The following is a 19,577-nucleotide window of genomic DNA, read 5'->3' as shown; positions in this document are numbered from 1 at the left end:
GGATAGCCCCACATACCTCTGGCTCGGGGGGTCTCCCTACCAACAAGGGGTGGCCTGCCTCCTCTGTCGTTTTTACTGCTCCAGGTACCCTCTAGGCCATCATGCTGCTTTAAGACATCACTATTTACACACATAACAAATAACACCACCCCACCCCTCCCCACACCCGCCCCCCACCCTGTATACCTTCCCAGTGATGGCATACTTTTAAACCAACCTCCCCCCCCCCCACAAGAAGAAGAGAAAGAAAAAAAAAAAGGGGGAAATCCTTATTCTTTTACAAGGGGGCTGAAAAAATAAAAAAGCCCCAAGGCCACCAATGTGAGGTGAGGACGACTATCAAGTAATTAGTTATCCCCAATATCCTATCTGTTGGCTAGTTGTTGGAGTCCCGGCACTTTACTGTCTAGCCATTTTGCAGCCTCTTCAGATGTGGGGAAGAAAAGGGTCTCTCCATTATGTATGACCCTCAACTTCGCTGGAAAAATCATTGCGTATTTAATATTGCATTCTCGCAAACGTCTCTTTACGGAGATAAATTTAGCCCGATCTTTTTGGACATCAAGTGCAAAGTCCGGGAATATCGAGATCCTATTCCCATTGTAGACCAATTGGTCTCTAGTACGCATTAGTCTCAGAATGGTGTCCCTGTCTCGATAGTTCAAAAGCTTCACGATCAAGGTGCGCGGTGGAGCGCCTGGTGGCAATGGTTTTAACGGGACCCGATGGGCCCTTTCGACCGAGAATTGGCTAGACAGGGCAGCCTTCCCGAAAGTATCTATCATCCACTTCTCAATAAAATCTGCAGCAACTGTGCCTTCCACATTCTCCGGTAGCCCTACATAGCGCAAATTGTTCCTTCTCAGGCGTCCTTCTACGTCAGAGAGTTTGAATCTCAGGTCAGATAGCTGGTTAGACAGAGTGCCTACTTTGGTAGACCAATGCTTGTTTAAGTCCTCAAGCGCTGAGATACGTGTTTCAACCTGACTTATGCGGTCTTCAGGACAGTAATTTCCGTCTTAATTGAGATTACTTCAGTCTGTACCCCATTTATTTTATCTGACAATCTCTATTCACTATTAGCAATTGCATCGAGAATCTGCTGCAGGGTTATATCGGGGGTATCGGAAGGTCCTTTGGTTTTGCTCGGAGTAGATTGGGGTGTATTGGCCGGGGTTTGGGAGGTATTGCCCTGGGTGCGGGCATATTTCTCGAGTTTGGCTGCGGCGGCAGCAGTAGTTGTTTTCCCCATTCTCTATCTTCAGAAAAGGGTTGCCCCGATTTTAGTCCAGCCAAGGGGGGGTGCACTGGGCCGGTCGACCTTACAGTTTTCTACCCCACAGGGATACACTTCCCGGTTACAACCCCACCTTTCAAGCTGGTTTATCCTCCACGGGCAAGATAATTGTAGTGAAAGCTTGCAGCTTAGCAATGCACCAATGTATCTGACGCTGTTTATCAGACCCAGGGTGGACAGACTAACAGTACTTGTGGACGCAGTGTCGGGGCAGGCAGGGCTATTACTCCCAAGGCACAGAACAGTGTCACAGCAAAAAAAAAAAAATAATTATAAGTCAAATATAATGTTTTTATATACTGCACCGCTTGCTGGAGTAGTCACGTCCTTTTCTTCCAGGAGCCACGGTTCTCAGCTAGGAGTCAGAATCTGGGTTTCACTCTAATGGACATCCAGCCAGATGCTGTATATTGTTGCCTCCTGCCCGTCTCACACTTTACTCTGCTCAGCCGCGTGTCCACTCTCCCGTCAGTCTACACTCCCCGCGGCGTCCCTGCACAGCAGCGGACACTGTCACTGTCTCCAGCTCTCTGCTCTCCCTGTCGGCCGCGTCTCACGCCAGGAACACCCTCTCCACCCCCAGCCGACCCGGAAGTGGTCTCTCCGTCACGGCGCGTTGTGTCCGTCAGCGCCCGGAGGGGATCTCCCGTCCTGCCTTCTCCACTGCAGCCCGATGGAACCTCGGGGAAACAATCAACCCCCCTGCAGCACCTCTCATCCGTCGGGGTCTACCGCAGCCGGAACATCAGCCAAGGACACCGGCACACATGGACGGTAGGATGTATCCACGAGGGAGCACACACACCTCTCCTCACGTCCTCACCGCCGTGGCCCCGCCCCACCCCGGGGACCCATATATTTAATTGCTCAGCGTGATCTCCTTATAGACCGCCAAATCAACCCGGGCCGATCTGTGGTCTGAAAACGCCACAGCCATGTGTCCCAGGTCGAGCAACCTGGCATTTCAACCTTGGTCATGATCAGGGTCGAACATGGCTGTGACTCAGGTTGCTGGGCAGTGTGAATGGGTAACCCAGGTCAAGGGACACGGGTCCCGTTCCCATTAGGAATGTGGCAGCGATTGGAGGCAGCGTTGGCTCCAATCGCTGACCCCCCCAATGACGCACCACTGCTCTTTGTCAGCAACCCGGCAATAAACTTTAAGACTGCAAATCCTAGGTTGCTCCCAGGAAGGACCAGTGACCCAATCCTGGTTGCGACCCTGCATTTGCGGTCTGAAAGGGAGGTGCTATAATGCCACGCCATCATCCAAGTTTGGTTGGTCCAGTGTGACACTGGACTCTACCACCATCTTCTGCTAATGATTCCTTAGATTTGATCCAGGTAGCCATTTGATGTAACACTGAAAGAGTGCTCCTTCACCTGTGCCTACCCTGCCACAGAACATGCAGTAAACTGCCAACTGCTGTATTGTGAGTTATACATATTAAAGATAAAGAGAAAGTTAACAACAAACGTAAAATAAAAGCATACGCACAGTATACTTACAATCTAACCAGGTTGGTGAGGCCCTTAAATATATCTGAATTGAGGCATCCAATCCGATTATTGGCAAGGTCTCTAAAATAAAAACATAAATAAAATAAATAAAAAAAACAAATCACATAAGTATACAAAAATGTCATAAAGAAGAACCACACAAATATGAAATGGCTCAGTCAAAAGACCTTTATCCTCACTGTAAAACAAATAGGGCAGGTACTCCAGCACATGACCCATTCCCTTGTTTGAAGCAGTACAAGGCAATAACACTCTACGTATTATGGAGCCGAGATGAGAGGTGCGGATGGTCTGCAACCATAGCAGCAGCACTAGATGGCTCTCAGCTGTAGGCCATGGGGCTTCACAGTGAGGGCTGGAGGAGGATTGGGGGCACTAGTCACTGTACTGAGAGGTCATGTTTCTTTGAGATCTTATAGTCCACAAGTATCTCCAGAACTGAATGCTGGGTGGAGTTTTTCTATCTTATCATTATATTCTATGATAATCCACAGCAATGTCACTCATTAGTGTTTAACAGGGCAGGAATTCTTCAGTAATGTCCCTTTTCCTCCATGTGAGGTAAAGCGATTAAAAAGCTTGACCACAGAGTGCCTTCTCCAGGCCATGCCCAATGATCTAGATTTGAATGGCCTATGTCTATTTAACTCTGAAGTAAAGTTTGCCGGATTCTCCCGGAAACTTCCTATTGGAACATGCACTAGTCTTCCATATGTCAGTACTGCTCGCCTGATCCAACAACATAGTGATCAGAGCCTGTGTGACTGAAATGTGATATTGCTGATCAGAGGAGCATACTTGCCCACTGTCCCGGAATTGCCGGGACACCAACTCTGTAGCCGCTTCTCCGGAGACATAGGAAAAGTGGGTCAGTATGCCTAGGGCACAATATTGTGTCACATGTAGGTAAAAGACAGGATAGGGAGCATCCAAATGTAAAATCCACTACAGCCCTGAGACTTGTTTAACACAACTCTCGGAACTGAAAGTGCTATGTATAAAAGGGAAAGTTATTGTGCAGTTTTCCCTTACTCTGGGCAATCCTGCACCTACAGAATACCATAACTATGATATATGAATGATTAGAACATCGGTTTCAAAATCATGCATGTTTCTATTACTTGTAACAAACACAAATGAGAGTATTGGTGTGAATAAAGTGTCTAATTTATTGTGTCCCCCACTCGCCACACCAGTACCACTGTATGCAGCCTCCTTTGGCATAAATTGGCTGGTTTTCAATGCAGAAACCAGCCTACAAGCATTCTTCGGCACTACAAACAGACCACTAAGTAAAAAGACTGACCATTATATCAAACGGCTTCAAAATGCTTTGATTTGAACAGAATTTAAAAAAATATATAGCTCTTAGTATTTATGTTCCTTGTTTACAACTTGCGTTTACTCACAGTCGTTTAAGAGACACAAGTCCAGAAAAGGCACCAGGTTCAATTGCGCTGATCAAGTTATTTCGGAGATCCCTGTAGACAAATGAGATAAAGGATGATGTGATTGCAGCCACAAAATCTTATCCTCGTAGTACCAGCCAAAACATTTAGAAATAGATAATTACAATGCATTAAGGAAACTGTACAAAACAAAAAAGGTTTGCCAAATGCGATTACATCACACGTGCAATTCACCAGCAGACAGAACTTCATACCTACAGGGCACTGTCGGCACTTGTACAGCTCATGCATATGCAGTGTGTGTGTTTTTCATCCCATCTGGCCAAGTAAAAGGCGTAACAGACTACAAACAAACATGCTGGAATAGGGCATTTAGATTCAGCTGTTGCTGTTCAATTGTCTCCTGAAAACTTCTCACTGGAGAAATAGTTCTTAGGGAAAATGTTAATGGCCCTGTGCTTTGTTACACGTGTCCTTGGCTGTTTCCACCTACTGTGAGCGTTTAATGGAAAATGCAGACAGGCTGGCATAAAGCACAGGCCGTAAGGCTAAAGTCTATTTCTCAGTCACCTGAGTGTTTGTAGATGGCTTTAGGAAATGCCGGAACTGCAGACACAACAAGTGATGCAACGTTAAGGGTTTGCTTTGAAAACTGCACTTTAAATATGTTTTGCAGAGTACAGCAGGAGCTCTGCTGCGGTTATTTCTCAGGATAATCCTGCCACTAGATGTCCTATTGAAGTTCTTATTGTGCGGCGATAGCTACAAAACAGTCTAATTGGACTACAATGATCAAAGCACATTGTCGCTAGTGGTTACTGCAAATTGTCTTTTAGTAAGTCAAGGAATATGAATAATATTTTATGGCCTCTTGGTAAAAGTCCCAAGCCCTAATCTAACCAATAGTTCCAAACAGGAGTTAAAATGAAAGAAAATATAATTTAAAAAAATATATTTTTCTTTTAAATGTAAACCTGCAGTAATCAGTGAAATCTTTAGAATGTTCTAACAAGTATATATCAACATAATTATAAAAAGTGAAACATTAAAAAAAAAAAAAAAAATGAAAACCTAATATCAAGATTTTGGGGAATCTAATATAAAAAGCAGAAAAGATGATCCGATCTAAATAACATAACATATATATAACGTACTGTGGTGTCAAATTGAGCCTGATGTCAGCACTTACAGCCTGATTCATTTTTTGTAAGTTAAATTTAAAAAACAAAAACAAAAAAAGCATGTAACTTGGACCAAACCATGTTGCAATGCAAGGCAAGAAAATACAAGTATATATTTTCTGTGAAGGGTAAAAACAAGCTGCTTTTGCATTTAGCCCACAAATAATGTGGGCTTTATTTTTTATACTGCTTTCAGACCAGAAACCCGGGTCCAGCCCTGTAATTTGAACACGGGTCCATCCCTAGCTGCGACCTGGTTCAGACTCCTTTTTGACACCTTTCACACTGCACTTCAAACCGGTTTATTCCCTGGTTGGCCGCTTTCACACTGGACCCAGGTCAGCACAGTAAAACCTACTGGCATCATTAAAAGTGGACTTTTTTCAGGCTCACAAACATGACGTCACAAAGGAAACAAAAGTGAGGGGCTGAGAGGAATACTGAGCGACACCTATATGTGCGCAGGGGGGGAGGGGGGGGGGGAAGAGTCTCTTTTTTAGCTATGTTTTGTGAACTACAGCATCTTTTACTGTTCCTGTCATATCTGAGCATTTCTTCGTCTCCCCTTATATTCAGCAATCCCCTCACCTCCTCATCTGACCACACTGAGGACATGGCTGTGCTACTGCTGGAATGCTGCCTCAGCACATGTGCTCTGCAGTGTGCTGCTTGTTTTTCCCACCTCTGGCCACTGACCTCATGAAAGGAGACAGAGGAGTCATCCAATAGCTGCGTTTGAGGACCCTAACCTGGGTAGGGAGCTTTCAGACCGGGTTAGAGCCGTGTTCAAGACCAGGGTTGAAATGCAGTGTTACTCAACCCGGGAATTATCACAGTGTCGCTTTCACACTGGAGACACAAGGACACGGCAATAACCCGGGTCCAGAGTGCGGTCTGAGATTTCCATTTGAACACACCCCACCTAAATCTCTGCACTTTGCATCTGCCCCACCTACACTACAGCATGGTGTTGGCCAGTTGATGTTTTATTTCCCGCTTTACTTATTAAAATGAATTTGGTTCTTCAATACTAACCTAGGTTAGAAGAGGCAAAGCAGCGGCACTTTATCATCAGACACAGGATTACTGTAGTGACCCACAGGCAGCAATCTGTACAAGCATCCTATCTATGTTAGGGCGTGCCTGTGATTCCAGAGTCCTGACAGCTAAAGATATCAGACGCTGTATTGGGATGCTAGATAAAAATAGCAACTACAATAAATAGACACTGGAAAACCATCAAGTCTCCCTGTAGGCAGCGTGTCCTGGCAGCACATACATGTGATTCTAATGTGAGGAATGTGCCAAACACTGAACAGTTACTGATGAGTACCGGCTAAATGGCAGCACTGTCTGCAACCAGTAGTAAATGTAAGGGCTTGTCCACACACATGTGCTGGGAAAATACATCTCTTCTTTACTAATAATGCACATTAGCACCAAGGAGCTGAGGGTCTACAGCAGTGGCCAGGAAACAGGGGTAAATTACCACAAATGGGGTAAAAATGACATTCCTGGGGGTAATGGACGGTCGCACTGCCGAGACACAGCCGGACGCGCATATGGATCTATAAGCATGCACATAGAAATGTTGTACTACACACAGCCATACATGGTAATCATCATCCATGGCTGCCAGGCTGTGTATCGTACTAGCAGGATATATCATCAATTTCAGGGGGTACAGTGTGTATTACAATTATATGATTTCCTTCCTTTCAAATCAAGGGGGTAATTTCGGCATAAAACGGTTCCCTGACTCCTGGTCTACAGTTCTAAAATTCAACTTTCATTTCAGAATGTGATGGCAGAAATGTTGTTAGAGAAGAAAAGAGAGTCAGCCTATTCTATAAATAAAACTGCACACTTTTTTATTTTGAAGGGGGGGGGGGGGGGGGTGTACATATTTTTTTAGGTACATACAGGTACAGGTAATACATTCATGAGTAAATGTACAGAAATAGATGGCTTGCTAGGGGTCCTATAATCATTTTTATTGTCTGATGGGGTCCCAGAGCGCAAAATAGTTTGAGGACACCTGGGTACCTCTTATGCAGGCACCAGGTCTTTATAAGGACACCCAGCCCACTTGGACTGACAAAAGCTTAGTAAAACGCACAGGGTGGTATTAAGTGTTTTCACCCACCCAACGGGCCTATCACATTGTCGCTCCGTTCGCTGGGGGTGGTGATAAAATTTGGGAAGAATCTTTCAATTTAGCACTTAGACTGGACTTTCCACGGTGCGTCCATTAGTTTAATCAAGTTTAGCCACGATGCAGGACCATAATGAGCGCAATCAATGCAAAAAAAAAGAAATAAATTGAATACTGCCCTTTGATCTGCTGTAACTTTAGGCAGAAGATTGAGTGCGACATAGTAATTGATATGACCCATTGAATAGGTGGCAGTGTAGCCTTAAGTTTTGATCCTGCACAAGATAAATGAAAGAAACTATTTGATTGGCTGCTGCACTGGGTTTGTAAATCTCCAACTTCTAAAAGATAGTTTATTTAGCAACTTTATAGGGCAAATAAACGAGATTGCAGAGTTTAGGAAGAAACAATTATATGTGCGTGACTAAAAGACAAGTCACTATTTCACAGCTGAAAAACCAAGACGAACACTTCTGTGTATCTATTAAAATACTAACACAATAAATAAAGGCTTCGGCAAATAAGCACAAAAGGTGCTACAACTGCATCCAGCTCACTGAAGTTCTTTGTATAAGCAGGAAGCCCTGTGAAATGGACTGAGAGTGTACTTGGCTTTGTCCCCCAAAGAGACAATTTCCTGTACAGCGCACTAAGCAAACAAATGAAAACCCACAACCCCCTTCAAGGTTCAGGGACCCTCTGACGCTGGTACACTGGGAACACGATTCAGAGTCCCCAGCAGACCTAATATAAAACACATTTTCAAACCAAGACAAAAGAATGAGAATAACTGATGTATGCACGAGTCTATGCTGCTTGTTGTTTTTTAAGTAATGTAATTGCTGGAAGGGCGATGGTTTCACGTTCGATGAGGTTATTTCTAGCCAGTTACATTTGTCATTTTCATAACTGCTTTAACAGGAGTCAGTCGTGATCATAGCAATAATATACATTTCATTTATGTACTTGTATCAGGTGTCCTAAAATCTGCGCCATAGCCAGTATTGGCAATACACGAGCACCTAATGTGTAAAGAAGTTTGCCCTCGCAGAGGCACTAAAGCAAAATTGCCCAGGAAATACCACAAGGGCAATGAAGAAAATAACATATAACACTGAATAAAAGTGACACTGAGAAGACAAAAGGGAGTATACCAAAGTGCACTGAGTATTTAGCATACCAGGAGATTAACCGCTGTATGCATAGAAATGCTATGGATAATGCAAATCGTAGTAAATGGAATTATAGCTTATGATACATAAAGAGGCAGATTCCAGCTTCCCCAAGCCAGTTATAATGGATTGTACATTCATAGCGCATTAAGATGCAGAACTACGGTGTGCCATTGGAGTAAAACTCTTGTAACAGATTGCAGAATTCAGTTATTTAAATTGTTCCGGCCGTGAGCATGTTGGTGCTAATTACCAATGTATTTTCCTATCGATACAGCTGCATCTATTTCACTAGTCATGTCCAGCATTGGCAGCATTAAACAGACAACAGAAGAATGAGAAATACTTACAGTCTTTCTAGAAAACTCAGTCCCTCGAAGGAAGCATTATTTAGTTCAGTGATCTTGTTACTGTTAAGTATTCTAGAAGAACAAACAAAAAGGAAGCATTAATGGATTATAAAAAAAGATATGAAGCAGAACAACCAACAAGATCACCCTGATTACAGAGACCCTCTTCAACCCAACTTAACTGTTCAGTCAGCAATACTGATTTATAAATTAACCTTTTACAGTATTAATAGTGTTCACATTCAGTTAGCTTTACTCTCTGAGAGGTAAAATTCTAGGGCAAAATGTAATAGGATGCGATTTTATCGCATTCTGTGAAATTGCACCATATTGCACTTTTTAAAATCAAAATTTTTTGCAGTGAATTCGAATATTTAATGAGGTGTGAATTCACGGCAAAAAAAGTGCGATATGGTGCGATTTTTACTCATGAAAATGTGCGAATTTGAGAACATGTGCAATTTTTTTTTAAATGGGAAAAAAAAAATGGCATGGGTCCCCCCTCCTGAGCATAACCAGCCCCGAGCTCATTGAGCCGGACCTGGTGTTCAGGTTCAAAAAAATGGGTGAAGCCTGGGGGGAGACCCCTTTATAGGGGGGGTCCCCACTCCCCCCAGGTACCCCGTCCAGGGCTGACCAGCCATGGTGAGCATGATACAGCCGGGGACTTTATGTAAAAAGTGTCCCCCGGGCTGTAGCATGACACCGCGGGCTGTTGGAGCCCGGTGCTGGTTCCCAAATACAAGGGACCCCCAGTTTATTTAAGGGTGGTTTCAGAAATACGGGGGACCCCTACGCTTTTTATCCCCCATATTTTGGAACCAGGTTCGGCTCAATGAGCCTGGGGCTGGTTATGCTCAGGAGGGGGGACCTCGCGGCATTTTTTTTTTGTTTTGTTTTAACACATTTTTAAAGACAGAACCATGCACAGATCTCAATTATCTGTGCATGGTTCTGTCAAATTTGCCTGTCAGAACCTGGTCTATTTGTTTGGCGATTTTTAGTAACCTTTACTAAAAACCGCATCCCATTAAATAGCAAAGTTGTACACTTTTAAATGGGAAAACATCTGGATGCGATTTTTAGTTTTACTAAAAATCGCACCTTTAAAATGTGCAAACTAACAGCAAAAAGGGGAATATTTTCCAGCAAATCACATCCTATAAAATATGCGATATGCGTGAAAAGTGCGAAAACGGCCGATTTTGGTGATATTTTCACCAAAAATGGCAAAACGGCCCCTATTGATTGTCACCCCCTAGTGTCTAAAACTCACCGATGACAAAGAAACTTTCCTTGTGCATGAACAAGTGTGACCACTTTCAATGTCCCACAATACACTATATACTCGCTTGCAACCGTATAACACAACCCCTACCACAAGTCAGTGACCAACATGTTGGGAAAGACAAATAATGTAAATAAGAACTGCTTTACTACTAGTAATCATAGTTTTTTCTAAAACATAACATGCATTTCTCTGCGAGAATTTTTTTAACGTGAATAAACGGGTGTTCCTTGGACACAAATATTTTTTATTGCAGACAACAGATATCTGATTTAAGCTGGGTACACATATATACAATTGTCGGGCATTTATCTACCACTAGATGACAAAGTCATGATCCCGTAGAGTTCCCTTTTCACACCGGTGTGAGACAGGGAGACTCTACTCTGACAGAATAGCAGCAACAGGACTACACACGGAAATACTCTTATGTGAGTCAGGGACAATGTTAGGCGTTTTCTTCTGACAGGCCATTTATTCTCCCAATACTTAAGTCTCAGGATTATATTTAATAGTCGCTAGTTTCCAAAGCCCCGGATGATCAGCGGCTTTGACCAATGGATTTCAAGTGCCAACAATAAATGCAGAACCATTCCGGATTAGCATTTCTTTCTGTTTCTGCTTTAAATACGTCAATCAAAACTTTCAGATGGTAAATGTCGCCCTCAGCTTCAAATTTAATCTGCAAACAGAACAACACTGTCTTAAGTGACTCCATTTTCACTGGGGCTAAGGTGACAAGTGTAAGGCAGACGTGGCCAAGTATAGATCATCTTATCTAAAGTCAGTCCTTACAATGCCGGAATCTGAGATTTATCTTATATCATGCTACATGTCTTTCCTTTAAAGGCCCGTTTTGCAGGGGAGCCTTAGACCAGTGAGCATGTATTAAGTTTACCACAGACGTGATAGCAATGGTTATAACTCTGGGTGATAGAGTAGGACTGACCAGATGGGAAAGACTTTGAAGCAACTGCTCAGCTTAACAACTGTGCCAACAATTCTATCTAAAACATTCCCTGATTATACATTTTAGAATAAAATGCCAGAGGACACATCTAGTACCATATAGAAGCTGATTATGCCCTTGGTCTGACTAGGGCTTAGTTGCTGAGATATCGCTCTTCCTTCCGCATTCATTTCAGTAGCTGTGAAGAGCTTCCTGCCATTATTGCCAAACCAGGATCTCTTCTTAATGGAATTTGGTAGATGAAGGTGGTACGCAAACACCGATAGAGAAACGCACAGAGATAGCTCACAAGACGATACATACGGATGACTGGCAGTATGGCTGCTGGTGGTCAAAATGGTATATGGTCATTAGGTTAACACATATAAGGCTGACATGCATTGGGTCGGCAATGGCTAGGTAGGGCAGTGAAAAGGTCAACATGAGTTTCCACTTTTTTTTTTTTTTTTTTGAGACGATGGTAATTCATGCCCTACCATCCGCTGGGGCATGGGGGGAGAACAGAATAGTGTGCCGAGCGCAGCGAGACAGAATGCACAAATCATGGCGAGTGCAGCGGGTCACGCAGTACACTTTGGCAGTGTCCATGTCGACTTTAGGGGCAACAAATGTGAAAAACTCATGACGGCCTTTTGACTGTTGACCTAGCCATTGTCAACATAATGCTTGCGTCAACCTTCCAACCCTGTCCTTAGACAGGTTGACTTATTTTGTGTGTCGGCCTAAGCCATGTTGACCTTCGGTGGTCGACCAAATGAATGTCAACCTAATATGTTTCAACCCTAAACGAATGATCGTGCTGGGGGTCCCTGCAGTATATGTTAGATCAGTGGCGGGGTCCCTGCAGCGGATGGGAACTGGTAGTTGCAGGGACCCCCTGCCCCCAGCGTGATCACTATTACTTGGTAAGCACCATGAATGAAAGCTAGGCGGCCTGGACGGGGTTAGGGGCAGGGGCGGATTGGTACTGATATCCTGCCCGGGAAAGTTTTGGAGCACCAGAGGGGGGGGTGGGTGGGGGTGGTGGCGGTTTCGTGAGCGCTGCACAGCTACACACCTGTTCCCGCGGGTATCGGTTCTCCCGGTCCAGCTGTGCAGCCAGTGGCTGTAGTTCTCGCTCGGCGAACTCCCGGCAGGTGTCCCGCAGCATGCGATGAGTATCGGGCAGCTCAGCGCTCTGGTACACTGTGTGCAAGCAGCGGGCGCAGGGCAGACAGCAGCTAGAGGGGTTGTTATCTGGCAGACCCATTTTTTAAAACGTTTTAAAATACAGGGTCGAAGCCAGTTTTGTGGTCTGAAAGCAGCATGATTTCCGGTGTACCGGCTTTCATACTTTGCTGAATAAAAGAACATGAAGGACTCTGAATGCTAAATGCTAGCCAGCATGGGTTTCTCATAATCATATTGTATAGTTAATTCACCAAAAGAACCACCACAAAAGGCTCAAGGTTACATTATACTTATTCATTGGTATTATTCTCAAAGCTTGTAAACGCAACGGAAATCAACATATGGCAATTGTTTAAATGGCATTTAAACACAAAGCTTTTTTCTAAACCATGTTCGTCTTTCATCTCAATCATCAATGCAAGGCCCAAATGGGAGAGGAAGAACAGATTATGCTTCATTATGAGATTTTAAGGAAAGCCTTTCAACTAGTCAATGACAAAAATGACTAAATGAAAATGAACATGGATACAATCAGATTGTTACTCCAAAAATGATATAAAAGGCTCATTTGCAGAAACATGTTTTATAGCTGCCGTGCCTTCTGATGTTAGCCTTCTTCATTTAATAATTCTGAAGAAATGATTATCATTATTATTGTCCAATTGGAACAACGAAGAAAAATAATTGCACCAAGGATAAGTAAAAGAAAAAAAAAATTAAAATTTAGGGAACATTTTGTAACCATCTGAGAACTATTTTGCTAATTTAAGTATAGCCATTCAGGGGCTGTGGTATGGCGGTCCGACAGGGGGGATCCAGACGTCGGAATCCCGACTGCCGGTGCTCCGACAGGGTGGCGAGCGCAAAGAAGCCACAGGTTCTATTTTCCCTCTATGGGGCTCGTGGACCCCCACAAGGGAGAATAGCCCCTGTGAGTCAAGACCCCCTCCTGTCAGAGGACCGGCAGTCGGGATACTGACCGTCGGGATCCCCCCTGTCGTGCAGTCATCCAGCACCCCAATGAGGTTCCCAAACCACAGGCTTTTTGCACATTTCTTCTTGCCACCGTAGCTGGCTGTGAGAAGAGTCTACCACAGCTGATTAGTGTCCGAACAGAGCAAATGAATTGCTCTTTTTTGGACCCCCGTAGTGACAGCAGCAGGGAAACATTTGAATTACCCTAAATTCATGTATATTTTTGTTTTGTAAATACTGGAACCAAATTTTACTGGACACTGCAGAGTATTGTCCGCTCTGACCGGATACAGGCACTTGCAGACTAATCTGTCATGATTCCATCAGGTAAGAAAACATGATCAATGTCAGAATCAGTTACAAGGCAAGCACTAATAACAATACCTAAAAGCTCTCTGATGGTGCATCGGTCTTGTATTGTTTCTACAGATCACTGGTAGACTGTAAGGTGTGTGGATGCTTATAGTGACATGCTAGTCTGTAGGTCTGCATACTTTTGCCCAGCTTAAATGTTATGGCATGTTCCTGAACAAATGAACAATAAATACAAGATATGAAACAATACTGAGAACAAGTGTGTGCATGCATCTGTTTAGGGCACCAGCCCAGCCAGGTGATACGGACTCTCTTGTAGCGACCCTTTAGCCCAATGTAAATGAAACCACAAAGCTGCAAAAGGTCTTTCATGTGGTTTCCAGAAATGTTTCATCTTCAAAATCCTTCTCTGAGCTTTCAAAGTAAATGACGACATGTGAGAACTGTGGTTTGCTCCACAGATAGTTAAGAGACAAAGCTGGGTCCATGATTAATCACCAACAATAATTTGTGCACTTTTGACAATTGTCCCTTTAGAAATAAATATAAATGCTATTTTCCAACTCAAATCAACCACTTTGCAAAGTATGATTAATAATCACTGTTCTTCATGGTCAACTTGACAAAAGAGGAGATATAATAGATCTATATATAAAATTTGCGTGATGTTCATGCTTGCATGATTTGCTTAACAGCAGTTCTCAACCTGGGGAACAAAGGCTCCCAGAGGTTCTTACTGTGGTGTTTAGGTATATATGAAAGGAATCGGTACATCTGTCAGAATGAACTTAGGTCTACAGTCATTAGGTCGACTGGCTGGAAGGTCGACCTGATTTAAGGTCGACATGGGCCAAGGTCGACATGACTTAAGGTCGAATTTGCATCAAGGTCGACATGAGGAAGGTCGACTGGTCATAGGGTCGACATGGGTTTTTCACTGTTTTTTTACCCGAATGTCGACACAGTTGGCAATGAGAATCGGACCCTCGCATCGTTCGCTTCGCTCGCAATGCATCGGGCACGGTGGCTCGCCACGGCTTTAATAACCTCCTCCACGCCCTAGTGGATGGTAGGGCATGAAATATCGCCTGTCGGCACATGTCGGCTCAAAAAACAGTGAAAAACCCCATGTCGACCTTACGACCAGTCGACCTTCCTCATGTCGACCTTAATGCAAATTCGACCTTAAGTCATGTCGACCTTGGCCCATGTCGACCTTAAGTCAGGTCGACCTTCCTGCCAGTCGACCTAGTGGGGTCGACCTAATAACTGTAGACCTAAGTTCATTCTAATAGATGACCGCTTCCCATATGAAATGGGTTCTGTAATGGTTGGGGACTGGGGTTTCCCAACGATGCTTACTTGATGGTCCATGAACAAAAGCTCAGTTACCCCACCAGCCTAGCTAGCTCAGTAGGCAAGACATTGACACAACGTCCTTCTCATTTCAGATGCCCACCTCTTGGCTTACAGCAGTGGTTCCCAAACTGTGTGCCTAGGCACCCTGGGGTGCCTCAGGACACTTGCAGGGGTGCCTTGGGTTGGTGGACCAAGATCAATTCATATTATTTATGGTCAATGTACCAGGCAAAACCAGCGCTTGTGGCTGCCAATCATAATATATGTGGACAAACAGAAGCAAATCCTGTCCCTCACTACATAACTGTGACATATAAACACAATGCACTTCATTTAATATTTTTGGTACTTGTGTATTATACATCGCATCGCATGCCACTACTTAAGGCATGCAATGCGATTGTACCCGATTTTGACCCTTTACCGGGAGGAGTGTACAATTTTTATATCGCGTCGCCTTGCATGCCTTAACTAGTGGCATGCGATGCGATTATACCTGATAATACATTGTACAGGCACCCTGATCCCTGATTACAATGTGAAATGCACCCCCATACCCTTTTTTTAATTGTACACCCACCCTGATGGGTGATTACTATGTGAAATCCCCCCCCCCCCCCCTGTTAACGCCACCCCAGTATCAACGCCAACCCGAAGCGTGGCGAGCGGCGGCGCTACACGTCCTCCGACCTTTTCATACCCCCACTATCCATGTCGGCGTGGAGTTGACTTTAAATAGTGTGGCGAGTGCAGCGAGCCACCGAGCCCGAAGCGTGGCGAGCCCCGCGAGGGGACGCGTATTACTTCACATGTATTCCGCGTCCGCTCACCATGCTTCGGGCTTGCTGCGCTCGCCACACTATATAAAATCAACTCCACGCCGACGTGGATAGTGGGGGTATGAAAAGGTCACCCTCGCGGGCACGCTGCGCTCGCCATACTTCGGGTTCGTGTTGATAATGGGGTGGCGTTAACAATGGGGGGCCATTTAACATATTAATCACCCATTAGGGTGGGTGTACAATCAAAAATCGGGGCTGGGGGGGCATTTAACATAAGAATCAGGCATCTGGGTGCATGTGCGGGTCCAATCGCGTCGCATGCGATATGATTGTATGCGATTTTTAACGTGCGATGAAAACAATCGGGCGCCCAGGTAATACACAAGTACCATATTTTTTTCTGAATATCTCGATAAGAAGCATTTGGATAGGGGTGCCTTGAAAATATTTTGATGCTCTAGGGTGCAGTGATTTGAAAAAGTTTGGGAACCACTGGCTTACAGTATAATTTGTTGAAAGCATTATTCAGTTCCTTGCCATCACTTGCATCGAGACCTATGCACAGAAAGCCAACAGCACCTAACTTACAAGTAATATATTGATCCTACTGGGCATCCAGGTGACAGCTCAACACATAGGGAAAGCAGTGTCCTAGTGTTTTCTACCTCATGCATCACAGTAGGACCTTGATGACAGACAGGAAAATACAATCGCTGATGTTTCCTGCATGAAAAGATCATTTTGATTGAATGAAATACATATAATTTCTGGCAAAGCATCCCCAATGTGGCTATGACATCAGCCTATGATATTGCATGCCAATATAGGTTTTACTGGCTTCTAGCAGAACCTAATAACATTGTATAGCTAAATAATAATGAAATAGTACAAATATTTGTATCCTTGTAATTTAATAAAAACAATTGTGAACTTTACTGTAGTTCCACCATCACTTAATTTTGTCCTTAAAGCTGTGTACACACGGTGCAATACCAATAGCTTAGCGACCATACTGCCAGTGATTTGTTTGTGCTACAGCGATAAATCGCCGGGTGCACGCTCCCGTGTTCAGCCCCCTAATGGTCGCTGGTCAGCTGTTTCCCCCTGACGCTCCCCCAGCAGAGTCTCCTGTTCATCAGGGACCATCTCTGGTCGCTGATGAAAACTGGAAACTGAGCAATATATTGCACCATGTGTACACAGCTTTAATTGTTATGCTCCAATTCATTCTGTTCATGCTCCATTGCTTTGTTTTTAATATGGTTTATCATGCAATGTTTTTATTTACACACATGTCTTAACATTATCTAATAGAATTGAGAATACAAATAAAGCAAACAGACTGCCAGGGGCTACCCACGTGAAAAAGGCAGATAACGAATGATATAACACAACAGGCGTAACATTACCCTTTCTATATAAATTACAGCAGCAAAACTTTATTCCAAAATATGCCGATAAAATCATATAATCTTGGCACGAACAATGAGGAAAACAGCCACCAGTGTTAGTAGTGAAGGAGCAATCACCATTTACAAGTGGCTAGTTAGTGCAGGAGACAGTCATCTCATCACCCTCATCCTGTATCCGCACCAGCCCTCAGGCATTACGTTGCTTGGTGTACGTCTGCCTCAGCTTGAAGTAACACAAACACAGTCCTTGTGTCTGAGCCTGACTTTCTTTCCCTACATCCAGCTTAGTACTAGTCCAACAGTGCCCAGACTGCAGATTCCCAGACAAGCAACTATATACTGTAGGTGGGCAATCACACGATGTATATGGTAGATGACAAAAATGATATCCTATATTGCCCATTAATAAAAATGTACACAAAATGACAAAACAGTAATATAAACTAAACAGGATATACTAAACAGTAACCACAATGATGCTCTACTGCATGGTTTTCATACAGCATAGGGCTTACCAGAACCACATCGTCTGGTAGGTATCAACAATCAGGGACAAAGGTTTAGGTATCAACAATCAGGGACAAAGGTTTATATGCAAATAAAGCACGGTGCAAGCACAGGATGCTCTGTGGTAAATACAACTGTATCAAACACCTATGAGGTAGTATGAGGATCTTGTTGATATAAATCATGCCTTGCTAACTTGTGGCTCTCCAGCTGTTGTGAAACTACTTATCCCAGCATCCCCTGCCACAGTATAAGCATTCCTTAATAGCAAAACTGTTGCAGGGCATGCTGGGTCTTGTAGTTTAGAAACAGATAGAGAGCCAGGGGTCAGCCAAGCCTGTAAATAAATGATCTTTGTGTACTGCACTAATGATGTAGTTGGATGTGGATTGTGATAGGATGGAATGTAGGTACAGTGCTTCCCATCAGGACACAGACTGCAGGGGGCAGTAGGTGGGTCACAGATTGGAAAATGCCAATCTGTCACATCCTGAATTGGGCTAATGCAGGAAAGAAGATCATTGTTTACAACCTTTCTATCACCAGTGTAGTACTGTCTATAAGTGTGATAGCTTGTGTCTGGTTAACTCAGAGACAAGAGCCTGATTCACGATTGAATGCCAAACAGGGGATGTACAAGTCTACAGTATAGTGCAGTGGTTCCCAAACTGTGCCGTGGCACCCTGGGGTGCCTTGGGACACATCGCAGGGGTGCCTTGAGTTGGTGGTCCAGGCCCAATTCAAATTATTTATGGTCCATGCAGCAGACAAAACCAGTGGCTGCCAGTAATAAAATATGTGGACAAACAGATTCAAATCTTTTTCCCTCACCATATAATTGAACTAAGGATGACATCAAAACACAATTTACTTAATTTCATATTTTTTCATTAGGAAAATTAAATCCTAGGGGTGCCATAAAAAAATATCTGATACTCAAGAGATCTGTGATTTTAAAAAGTTTGGGAACCACTGGCCTAGTGTGTATGTACCTTTACTTTGCACAATTACAGAAATTCTTAGAAAATGACGGCTTGGGGATAAGTGAGAACCGATGGTAACCTTTGGCCCTCCAGCTGTTGCTGAACTACACATTGCAGTATGCACTGCTACAGTTACAGCTATTTGGCCATGCTAAACCTGTAGCAAAGCATTCTGGGATGTGTAGTTCAACCCTAGCTGGTGGGCCGAAGGTTCCTCATCCCTGGTATAGTGAATAGCAAAGCAAAGAGTGGCATAAATAATACCGCTTTCAGACCGCAAATGCAGGGTCGCACTGGGACTTTGAAACTTTTCACGTCGAATCAGCGTACCGGCAATATTGCCAGTTCGATGACATCATGTGGGGGCGGGCTAGAGGTGCTCCAAGCACTGCCTCCACTATAGTGTGAATGAGAAACGGGTCGCTCGACCCATTAACCCGTTCACACCGCAAAGCAACACTTCAATGAACCGGTAAAAATCTTTGTGTTGCTACCGGTTTGCTTTATCCGGTAACCATTTTCACCAGTTACCGGGTCGAACAGGCAAGAAACCAGCATGAACCCGGTAATTAGGTGCAATGTGAAAGGGGTATAACTTTGTTAACTTCTCAATGACCATATAATATAAAAGTGATTATACATATTTCCAGTACACCATATTTCTGTAACATCCTACAAAGTAGCTGAATACCCCTCTCACACATGCAGCTATATCCCTGGTTTTTGTATGT

The 19,577-nt window shown here is 43.9% G+C and overlaps 1 protein-coding gene across 1 annotated transcript in view; it reads right to left on the bottom strand.

The window, feature by feature from the left end:
* Positions 1–19,577, bottom strand: part of ADGRA3 (adhesion G protein-coupled receptor A3) — a 53,117-nt gene that overhangs the window by 31,547 nt on the left and 1,993 nt on the right. The window contains exons 2-4 of the mRNA XM_083161401.1: positions 9,086–9,157; positions 4,228–4,299; positions 2,807–2,878 (exon numbers count right to left, since the gene is read on the bottom strand). Coding sequence (XP_083017527.1) covers positions 2,807–2,878; positions 4,228–4,299; positions 9,086–9,157 — 216 coding nt within the window. The remainder of the gene's footprint in view (positions 1–2,806; positions 2,879–4,227; positions 4,300–9,085; positions 9,158–19,577) is intronic.

Source organism: Crinia signifera, chromosome 1 (assembly GCF_055691185.1).
Source record: "Crinia signifera chromosome 1, ASM5569118v1, whole genome shotgun sequence".
Classification (NCBI taxonomy): domain Eukaryota; kingdom Metazoa; phylum Chordata; class Amphibia; order Anura; family Myobatrachidae; genus Crinia; species Crinia signifera.
Note: the sequence above shows the minus strand (reverse complement) of the source record. Positions and strands in the feature narration are given on the sequence as shown.